General features: G+C 41.1%; 1 protein-coding gene across 2 annotated transcripts in view; it reads left to right on the top strand.

Annotated features, from left to right (window-relative positions):
• The window catches only part of LOC146314997 (echinoderm microtubule-associated protein-like 6), a 93,582-nt gene extending 89,199 nt beyond the window's left edge, over positions 1–4,383 (top strand). For both annotated transcript variants that reach the window (XM_084736640.1, XM_084736639.1), the window contains 11 exons: positions 462–635; positions 1,018–1,226; positions 1,395–1,552; positions 1,742–1,856; positions 1,944–2,132; positions 2,383–2,555; positions 2,650–2,812; positions 3,161–3,264; positions 3,381–3,534; positions 3,913–4,013; positions 4,158–4,383. In XM_084736640.1, coding sequence (XP_084592766.1) covers positions 462–635; positions 1,018–1,226; positions 1,395–1,552; positions 1,742–1,856; positions 1,944–2,132; positions 2,383–2,555; positions 2,650–2,812; positions 3,161–3,264; positions 3,381–3,534; positions 3,913–4,013; positions 4,158–4,182 — 1,565 coding nt within the window. In that variant the 3' untranslated portion in view covers positions 4,183–4,383. The remainder of the gene's footprint in view (positions 1–461; positions 636–1,017; positions 1,227–1,394; positions 1,553–1,741; positions 1,857–1,943; positions 2,133–2,382; positions 2,556–2,649; positions 2,813–3,160; positions 3,265–3,380; positions 3,535–3,912; positions 4,014–4,157) is intronic.
• Positions 4,384–11,597: the final 7,214 nt, after the last annotated feature.

The raw sequence follows: 11,597 nt of genomic DNA, 5'->3' as shown, positions 1-11,597 counted from the left end.
GGGACCTTTAGCAGTCCCGATGCTGTCTGTGGGTGCAAAAAGCAGCAAAACACAAAATCCAGCTGTCTTATCAACATTTAAGTCAGGAAATGTGTCTGCAGCAGAGAAGAGCATCTCATACTCACTGATTCAGAACAAAATGAAGTTGTGTTTGGTTTCCAAATCATTCATCAGTTCTTAAATTGATTTCTTTCCTTCCAGGCAGCTGTTATCAGCTGAAGCCAACAGCAGCCTGGAAAAAATTAAAGTAATCTAAAAGCTGGTTTGATGACGATGTTCTGTGAAGCACTTCGCTCCTCGTGGTGATGTTGTTCTGGTTCTCAGGGTGTTTGTACGCTGCATCGATCCCTCTAACTGCTCCGTTTCAGTCCACCAACTTTTTGTGACTTTCTGTCATCGTTGTGAAATGATAAAACCTGGATTTATATCCGCTCTCCTCATGTCTGGTTATCTTTCTGTAGGCACCACTCCTTCCATCCATGTGTGGGATGCGATGAGCAAACAGACTCTGTCCATCCTTCGCTGTCCTCACACTAAAGGCGTCGGCTACGTCAACTTCAGCGCCACAGGGAAGCTGCTGCTGTCTGTCGGAGTGGAACCTGAACACACCATCACTGTGTGGCGCTGGCAGGAAGGTCCGACTGACATCTAATCGATAACTAATCATTATTACTAACTGATAATTTGTATATTTTGGAGCATATAAAAGGTCACATTCATAGTTTTTTTTTTGCTGAACTTGTCAAAGTCCTATTTGCCAATTGGCGAATCCGGCGACAGCTTTGTTTCGCCATTTAGTGGGGCTGCCATTACTTCAGTGGCTTGTCATTGTGTTTGTCACTCAGCTGGCTTGGACAGTTAAAATTTAAAGCTGAAATTTGCCAAAAATTTACAGCTTAACAAGTATGAAACTTGATTATACTAATTAATGCTATGAAATATTGGTTATCAACTGATGTCAGGCTTCAGTTTGCAATAAAACAGATGACAAGGTGTAAGTCTGTGTCTCCACTGCAGGATCCAAGGTGTGCAGTAAAGCCGGACACCCAGACCGGATCTTCGTGGTGGAGTTTCGTCCAGACTCTGACTCCCAGTTCGTGTCAGTGGGAATCAAACACGTGAAGTTCTGGACGCTTGCCGGCGGCGCTCTGATGTACAAGAAGGGCGTGGTGGGAACGGTGGAGGACGGCAGGATGCAGACAATGTTGTCTGTCGCCTTCGGTGCTGTGAGTTCACTGAACCTTGATTGTTGTCCCAAAATGTTTGGTCTCAGTCACTTGCAGAAGAAAGTAAAACAGATATAGAAATATGGTTAGTTCTTAAACTGTAGCTTCACTTACCTAAAACAGAGATGAGTACAGTTTCACTGTTTCTTCCTAAATGTATGTTTGCAGAATAACTTGACATTTACCGGAGCCATTAACGGGGACGTGTACGTGTGGCGGGATCACTACCTGCTGAGGGTGGTGGCGAAGGCTCACACCGGGCCGGTCTTTACCATGTACACCACGCTGAGAGACGGACTCATTGTCACCGGTGGCAAGGAGAGGCCGTGAGTGACACATCATCAGCTGACTGCTGCTCTTAGAAAGCATCCAAACTACAAGACTTAAATAACCGTTTGTCACGTTTACAGAAACGCACTGCATTGAAAATGTCTCCACTCTTATTATTTGGTGAACGCAGCGTGCTTGTGTTCATTTACTGATTCTGTATTATGATGTAATGTGGTGTGTGTCAGGACAAAGGAGGGCGGAGCCGTGAAGCTCTGGGACCAGGAGATGAAGCGTTGTCGAGCGTTCCAGCTGGAGACGGGACAGCAGGTGGAGTGTGTCCGATCCGTCTGCAGAGGCAAGGTGAGAACTTTTGGTTTTCATCCTTCATCCCTCAGTTGTTGCCTCCTGTCCATCCTCCTCATCACCTCCGTCCCTCTTCTTCCTCAGGGTAAGATCCTGGTGGGAACGAAGGACGGGGAGATCATCGAGGTCGGGGAAAAGAACGCAGCGTCCAACCTGCTGCTGGACAGTCACGCCAGGGGAGGAATCTGGGGTCTGAGTGCTCATCCTGCGAAAGACCTTTGCATCACTGCCAGCAACGACGCCACCATCCGTCTGTGGGACCTGAACGACAAGGTACAGACATTCAACGCCAATATCTGACTGTCACCAACAAGGTGTTGCTCAGTCCATAACCAGCTGATAGGGAGTGTAGACTGTAAACTCGAGACGAGAGTTTGGTAACAGAAGTGTTCTCTTAGTTTAGTCAATGATAATTGAAGTTATGAGTCATCATTTAAGGAAACAAGGAATATTTCTAACTAACATATTAGATAAAACCATAACGACCAATGAGCATTAAGTCTTTTTCTCTCTCTTTCTCTAGAAATTGTTGAACAAGGTGTGTGTCGGCCATGCAGCCCGGTGTGTGAGCTACAGCGCGGACGGAGAGATGCTGGCAGTGGGTATGAAGAATGGCGAGTTCCTCCTCCTCCTCGCCAACTCGCTGAAGATGTGGGCGAAGAAACGAGACCGCAGCGCCGCCATCCAAGACATCAGGTTGGCAAGGGACTGGATGAGGAGAAAGAGAGAGAAACAAACAGCCATATTGTATCTGTTTGAGTGAACTCTTGTATGTGTGTGTGTCTTGCAGGTTCAGTCCGGATCGGCGGCTGTTGGCAGTCGGTTCGGTGGAAAACACGGTGGATGTTTACGATGTGAGCGGAGGACCCAGTCTGAACCGGCTGGTTTACTGCAGCGACATCCCTGCTTTCATCCTGCAACTTGACTTCTCTGCTGACAGCTGTTATATACAGGTATACACACACACACACACACACACACACACACACACACACACACACACACACACACACCTCTGCTGGTCATTTGGCACCACTGTGATTTACTTTGCAGTTTGAGTGTTGCACTTTACAAAACACACACAGAACTTCCATAATGATCATCAGTGTGTGAGCAGGGAGGGGTCCTCTCAGATCCACCCGGATCCAAGCCTGTATGGGTCCTGGATCGGGTCTTGGGTTTGGGTGGACCCATGAAGACTTCTAAAACACATACACATATACACATATACACTTATTTATTTGTGTGTGTGTGTGTGTGTGTGTGTGTGTGTGTGTGTGTGTGTGTGTGTGTGTGTGCAGGTGTCCACAGGAGTGTATAAGCGGCAGGTGTTTGAGGTTCCTTCAGGGAAGTTGGTGAGCGACCAGACCATCATTGACAGAATCACCTGGGCAACCTGGACAAGGTAACACACACACACACACACACACACACACACACACACACACACACACAAATCAAATCAAATCAGGTCCAAAGTGAGTTCAGCTGTTTTGAAATGATACTTCTTCTCTTCCTCAGCATCCTGGGAGATGAAGTTTTGGGGATTTGGCCACGAAACGCAGACAAAGCTGAAGTCAACTGTGCGTGTGTGTCTCACGCCAGCCTGAACATCGTCACCGGCGATGACTTTGGATTGGTCAAACTGTTCGACTTCCCCTGCACAGAGAAGTTTGTGAGTCATTAAAGTTTTTAATTGTGTCTTCATTCGGTCTGCAAGACTTCTTCATTTGTTACTGAATACTTTTAATACGTTCTTACCACAGGAACAACACTGCTGACATTTATATTTTCTTCACATTGTGAAAACGTATCAAAATAGAAGAAATTAACCATCAAAATCAGCGTGCAGACATCTCATGTTGTATGAACAAAAAGATGTTTGGATTGAAACATGACAGAATTTGGTGTGATCTGCAATGATAACAATGGTACAAGGTTAGAAATACAAATAGCACGAGTCAAAAGTCGCAGCACCCATTGAATGATGATGAAATAGATTATGTATTGATTGTTGGTTGAATAGAAATGCAAATGTTTTTTCTGTCTGCAGGCCAAACACAAGCGCTACCTCGGCCACTCGGCTCACGTGACCAACATCCGCTTCTCCCACGAAGATAAATACGTGATCAGCACAGGAGGAGATGACTGCAGGTGAACTGATCACTGATCAATAACAGACACAGCTGCAATTTTACTACAGTCTGAACTTTGTTACCTAGAGAGAGATTCTTCCTTTTAAGAGTCTGTGTCAGTTTCTGTTGTTAAACTGTGGTCACGTCTGTTTGTCTGTTGCAGTGTGTTTGTGTGGAAATGCCTGTAAACAGATTTCTGCCGTCTGGTGACGCTTTCATCCGAAGCGCCTTAACAGCACCACAAGTGAATCCAGAGGGAATCAAACCCACAACTTGAACGTCTTCACACCGCAGTTTGTTAGACAGCGAGTTTCCTGAAGCTGGAGATGGAAGAAGACTCGCTGCTGCAGCACAAAGCACTTCAGAGACGAGACGTTTACACTCTTCCTGTTGGTTTCAGCTTTTTTGGCAATGAGTCAAAAAAAATACAGACTGCAGTCAAACACATGAGACACTTCATGATGGATCACATGACCCTGAACAGGAATGACCCACCAAGGGACGTCAAGAACCAGGAGAAGCATCAAGTGTGGCTAACTGTAGCTGTTGTTAGCTAGTTAGCTCAGTTAGCCGTGCCGCTGAGCCTGGTTTCGTTGCTTGCTCGCTCAGCTCCAGCTGTGACGCTGCAACCTATCAGCATTCCCTGCCCTCCACCTCCTCCTGGGACTCCAAAGCTCCTGTACGTTAACCAACACTCCCATGGCACTCCGAGCTCCCAGTCCAGGAAGAGTCAGCTAATAAAACAGCTAGCTGCACAGCTAACTCAGCTAATGGCAGCTACAGTTAGCAGCAGTGTAACAACAAGTAGCCTAAAGCTATCTGTCCACTGGGAAACTGTAAATCACAGAGTCGAGGTGGAGCAGGATGCTACAGGTGACCTGCACATCAGGTGGTTTTTCTTGGTCTGAACCAGAACAGAGAAGCAGACTTTCTTTGTTTTTGGTTCGTTTGGATTCACAGCTGCTCTGTTAGAAGCCAACCACGTCGCCACCACGTCAGTGAATGAGAGGGTTCGCTCTCACCATCCATCTCTTTCCACCCAGAAGGCCTTGCGCAGGGTCACAGGTGTAGTTGCTGCACCTCAGATGACAAACAAACTGCACCTTCAGGTCATTCATTGATCATGTGACCATCAGGAGTCACAAACAGAGTGTCAGAAACAAAGACAACGAAGGTTCAACACAACAACATTTTGGATGTTCACAAAGAAAAACCAGAAACCGTGTGAAACAGCTCAGTGTTTCCTGTCCAGGCGTCAGACGTATAAAACTCAGACATGAATCTGTATCTGTCAGATGAAGAAGAAGAAGAAGAAGTTTTCATGAGCTTTAATCAGAGGTGGAACAAAGTCATTATTTTATAAGTTACAAGCAAGTCTTTGCACTCAAGTCCCATGTCAAGACAGTCAAGTCCCAAGTCTTATATTTTGAGTTTCAAGTCTTAAACGAGTCATAATATAACACTGAGTTTCAGCCTCAAGAAGCTGTTCAGCTGCTGTTAACTAAGACGTTAATGTTAGCCTTGACTGACTGTTCTCTGTGGCGTCTCCATCTGACTACAAGTCATTTTCTCTTCACCAATTTGTAGTTTTTATACTGAAACAAAATGATCTTTGGTATCATTTTTTTTCAGCTGGAGGTCAGTAAGGTGACGTTTGTTCTTCTTCATGGTTCTCTGATGTCTGATTAGTTCAAACCAAAGCGAACCTGGTGGATTAAGTGTCGACGTGCTGAGAATGATTAACGTTAGTTGATTCAGGAAATAAAGGAAAATCAATTGATTTATGGATTCACACCTTTTAAATGACAGACATTTGAATCTTTGGTCGAGTCATGAATCACTGGCGTTGAAGTCCAAGTCGAGTTGCTTTTTTGATTTTGTAAAGTTGAGTCTTAAGTCATCAAATCTGTGACTTAAGTCTGATTCAAGTCCAAGTCATGTGACCTGAATCCAGACCTCTGGCTTTAAACTGAATAAATGTAATGACTAGTTTAGTTTATCGTGCTCATGTCCAATCAGACTTTACAAAGTGTGATTCAATAAAGGATCAAATGAAAGGATGAACACAAGAAAATAAAATGAAACGTAAATAAAACTTATAATGATACTGACATTAAATAATTGTGCCTTTGGTTGTCAGATTATACAGTAGATGACTGGTGAAGGTTCAACCTGTTAGATTCTGTCTGTTTGTATTTGTGTCGTTTATACGTCTGATTCCTGGATTCAGAATTTTTCAGACACGTCTTATAGAAGCTAATGATGCTGCATTCAGGTCACCACTGAAAAACAACATTCAAGTGAAAAAAAAAGGGTGACATTTACAGAATATTTCATAGCAAACAAAACTGATGGGACCATTTAAAAGACTAAGAGTTTCACACTGGATTATGACTGATCTGATCGAACTGCTGATGGAAATCATAAATGGTGGGAGGAGACACTGGACTGGGAAAAAAAAGTTGCTTCATAAAAGATCTGATGCAGTTTCATGTTTCTAGAAACTTTCTGAAGTTTGTCTGTAACTGAGAAGAGAAACTTGACATTTGATTTAAAATCACTTTTCATTTGAAAGAGCCTTTGCTGTCGTTGGATATCATCACACTTAAGTGCCTTTCTGGATCTTTCTACCTGCGTTTCTTTTCTTCTTTTCTGGGGGTAGAGGGATATTTCATACATTTTTTTTTTTTATTTAATCCATGATTTAACTTATTTTGTACTCTGTCTGGTGCTACACTGAGAATGTTTAAACTTTTATTCATCCAAAATGGATGAAAAAAACAAACATTTTCTTTGCTGCTGCTTTTTAATTTAAAAAAACATCCAAAGCATCATGATCTTAAAACAACACAGGACATCTGAGGATGAATATTTATGGAAATATCTATATGTTATTTATGCCTAATCTACAGTGTGGATGAGTTTACTGTGTCCAAACTGTTGAATATTAACTGTTGTGAAAAGTGTCAAAAGAGTGTTTGTGTGAAGATGAATAGAAGAAAAAAAGCTCCACAGGTAACACACCTGATTTGTGGACTCATTCACCGACAACACACTCGGATTCCTGATGTCAAAAGGTCACTGAAGAAATCACTGAGGCAGGGGAGTTTTTGTGTCTGAAAAGAAAAAAATAAAGTCTCTTTGCCACAGATAGAGAAGCCCAGAGCAGCTGTGCTTGCATTTGTTTTTAACGCCACTGTCTGGAGATAACAAGCTTCGTTATAAAGTAAAGATGTGTGCAGCACCTGGGGACCAACTCAAACTCTACGTCAGCACCTTGATCAGAGGCGACATGAGGACGACACGCAAACTCCACACAAAAAGGTTGTGTGTTTGAAACGTTCCTCCTGGTTCTGGTTGTGCAAAGTTTTGAACACTTTCAATTCCAACCTATCTTCATCACAAATCAACGCTAATGTCTTTGACGTTTCTGTTTCAATCATATGTGCTGTATGTTAGTAAGGGTCAGGGTTAGTGAGTGTGTTAGTAAGCAGTGTAACACAGGCATTGTGTCCTTCTGTCCTCTTTAATTCAGTCCTGTACAATTTGTCCCATTCATTCATGCAGCACCTTCTCTAATGCAAACACTGTGTTTACAGATACGCAGGGAACAAAATGACAAAATAACAGACAAGTTGTTTCTCACTGAACATCATCGTTGCCCATGTTATGAAATTTGGAGGTGCTTATTGATCTTATCACAAGAAAATGAGCTTCGTTATCTCAAGATAATGGAATAATTTACTTGTAATTTCAAAATAACAGCATTAAAAAGATAATTGCAAGCACAGCTGTTCAGAAACAGCAGAGCAGAAACAGAACCAACTGAAGAAGGTTCATTAGTAAAATAAAACCAAATGTTACAGCAGGAAACTGACATGTTATGATGATATTTTTGCAGATTTTAGCCCAGTGATTTTAAACCGTTTTCCTCACAGGGAAACTGAAAGTCTGAAATACTGACATGTGTCCCCTCTGGCCTGCCGTAGTTTAAAAAAAGGATCTTTGTGGCACAAAAATGTGGCCAAAACCTTTAATCTTGATGTTAAAATCCATGTTACACACTGAGTTTCTGTAATCTAGTAAAGAAAAAATGTGTGACTATATTTGCGTGTGCTGTTGATTCAGATTTACTCGCTAACAGTCTGATGTACAGGGTGTTTGTGCAGAATGCATGTGTGGCGTGTTTCTCCACGATGGCTGCAGATAATCGTTTTATAAAGAGAAGAAAAAAAACAGAAGAAGCCAAGGAACATCCACAAAAATAAAATAAATGTTAATGAAGATGTAAAATGCTGCACTGAGATGAGTTTTGGTTTGTAAATGTTTTTCTGTGTACAGGTTGTCAGACTGTGTAGCTCTTTTGTTTTCACATGATTTGTATCATACTGTACATGGAAATATAAATGATGCTGAGATGCATGAATTTATTTTTAAACCAAAACATATTTGTGGATGATTGATGAGATTTTTGGTGTGAATTAGGTTCACTGGTTGATTTTTATACTGAGGTGATTGTGATCAAAGTGTGTGTGTGTGTGTGTGTGTGTGTGTGAGTGTGTGTAAGTGTACAAGCAGATTAAATGAGACTCGTGCAAAAACCTGCCTGCTTCTTCTGTCTTATTTACAAAAAGTTCACATTTGAACTTAGCTTGTAACTTGAAGCATAATTTGAGAAGGTTGACAAAACTTTCAAAAGTGTAAGATTTTTTTTTTTTTAAATCAGAGAAAATTTACAACGTAATTAACTGGCAACAGTTGAACAGTTTTGAATTTTTGGAACATTATACACATAAATGATATAATAGATGATGATGAGTCGCAAAAATGTCTCAAAAGAAAAGAAAATATCTCTTACATGCACATTAAAATGGAAGATACTTTCTAAGAAATTTGCATGGAAAACAAAATACTTCGGTCATGAAAAAGTCCAAAGTATCGGAACAATAAATGGAACACACTCTTACACTGTGTGTGTGTTTAGGACTTACATATACACACTGTTATTACGTCATTTACAGCCTGACTTCTGTAACTCTCCTTCAGAGCTCATCTGACCCGGTAAAGGTTTCAAACTGGAGATGTCACAGTTGACAGTGTTATAAATACACATAATTTAGTTGTTACTGTCAGTTTCAGATCCTCACCTTTGATCAACAGGGTGGCGTCCATCTTTAAAGTACAGACGACCGTCCACAGATCCGTCACTCTTCATGGAAACACAGCTGGGTTCAGGTTCAGGACAGTCTGGTCTCTGTTGGATCCTGACAGAAAGAAATTATTAAAGCTCACATATTCATAAAAAATATTACTGAGAAAAAGAAATGTGATATTATGTAGAATTTTAATTGTTTGAATACATGGCTGAATTAAAAAAAAATCTACTTACTGACATTACATCATGGACGTGTTACTGATTACAGTTCACAGATATTACAAAATTCAGCACACTGATAGATTTAAAATGAGAGCAGCTACAACAGCCAACCACATCTAACCAGATGTTCAACCAACCAATCAGCTCATAGTCCAGTCCACAAGACCAGAATGTGGAACTGACCAGAGCGCGATGGATCAGGACAAACATCAGCAGTGAGCAACGCGAGGAAGAAAATCTCCTCCCTATTTTCATTTTGCATCACTGCTCAGACAAAAGTCTGCTTCAGATGGAGAATTGTGGACAATCAGAATCCTCATCTCACCTCCGGCTGTCATCTTCCCCACACAGAGTGGTCTTTAAGGGAGGGACCCCCTCCTCTCTGTCCTCGGATGGATTCATGCTGCTGAACTCACATTCACACACACTTTCATCTGGAGACGAAACATAAATCATTTATCTGCACATGAACAGAAATCTCTCCACTGATTGGTTGGTATTTTATGTTTCATTTCAGTGTCAGTTGGATTCAGTCAGAGTGACACACAGGAGGCTGCTGCCATCAACTGCTGTAGTTCTACTATTAGTCCACTGGATGGCGTCATGAAGCTGCAGTGACGTGACAAGGTATGTAGACTGGACCTGCTGAATCAAAGGCGAGGACACACGCCAATACACAAGGAAACGTCATCATCTGTCTTCAGCGTGCATCATCCATCTGTGTCATCAGTGTGTATAGAGGTAAAGAATAAAGCTCAGCCAGATTCAAACCACAGTGGGATGTATGTGTATGAAAAAATCCAAAAAAGAGGTGGAGGAGGATGTGGACTCGATCATACGAGGGAAAAAGACACCAACTTCAGGTGCCAAAGAGAGCTTCAGGTAACATGAAGTATTTTATAGCTTACATACATGAATATTTAAATGTCTTTATGTTGCATTCCTATTGGTTGGCTAGTAGACACGTCCTCACAGCAGTCACACTGTGAGATGACTACAAACACTGAACAAACACTGCAAAGTGGACAACTTTTTACCCAATTCAGATGTTTTTAAAAATGAAAAGTAAAAGATGTGTTATTGCCGCTCATAGATTTATCTTTAAACACTTTCCCACGAAAGAACTGAGCAACTACTACGAACAACACACTGCAACAAACAAACCCTGAAGTGATGAAAGACAAACATGTCTCAGTCAAGTTACAGCTTCTTCACTCCGTCTAAAGTGAGAAAAGACTGACACAGGTGAGTTGTTTCCAGAGGCACTCCTGTCTGGAAGCAGGAAGAAACCCGGCAGGAAGAGCTGGAACAGACAGATTTTCACAATAAGATGACATTTTACAGGATGTTTTCTATTTGTTCATGTTTATTTCTTGTGATATTGATGGTTTCTCAGTGTTTAACTGTGTGCTGTTGTTTTCAGTATTGTACTTTGAGAACTTACATGTACTTAATGTATTTCTATATTATACAACTTATGTACTTAATGTATTTCTATATTATACAACTTATTTATACTTCCTTACATTTGTCTGACAGCTTTAGTTACTAGTTACTTGTCACATGATAGTTTTTCATACCCTTCCAGTCCAGTGAAACCATGTATCCTCTTACAAAAAGAAGTTTATTCATGTGTTTTAGTGATTTCAGAGAGGCTCTCGCAAACACAAATTCTGATATCAACCTACACTAAACACTGTGTTCGTACTGTTTGTTGTATTTTATTTTATTTTTATTTTTGAGATTTGAGTTGGCATTGTTATGTCCTCGGATTGCATCTTATATGGCATCTTTTATATCATTTTATATTTTATATCATATATCATTTGTTTTGAATATTATTTTAAATTATAAAGAAAACATTGTTCTTAATGCTGAGTCTTGTGAATTTTTATGTGTAGTCCACTGGTAGTGTCCAACTTCAAATCTACCACTTTAAAAAATATCCTTCCTTCCTTTAATATATTGGTATTGCTGTAACTGTCATGCATGACTTGCAAATGTTAGCTTGTTAACATTTATATATTACCTTTTGTGTTTATTTCTCTTTGCCAAAATATCATCGGTGTATTGTTCAACAAAATATTCCCACATTAAGGTTCACCACCAGCCTCTTTCCCATACTTTCCCAACAATTCCCAAAGTCAAGACTAAACTTTCACGGTCAAACATCAGCAACGTTTTCTGCTCCACTCTTCCATATGATGATGGTTTTGAACTCTGCGG

Source organism: Lutjanus erythropterus, chromosome 14 (assembly GCF_056507025.1).
Source record: "Lutjanus erythropterus isolate fLutEry1 chromosome 14, fLutEry1.hap2, whole genome shotgun sequence".
Classification (NCBI taxonomy): Eukaryota; Metazoa; Chordata; class Actinopteri; order Lutjaniformes; family Lutjanidae; genus Lutjanus; species Lutjanus erythropterus.
The sequence above is the reverse complement of the archived record's forward strand: the minus strand, read 5'-3'. Positions and strand labels throughout refer to the sequence as shown.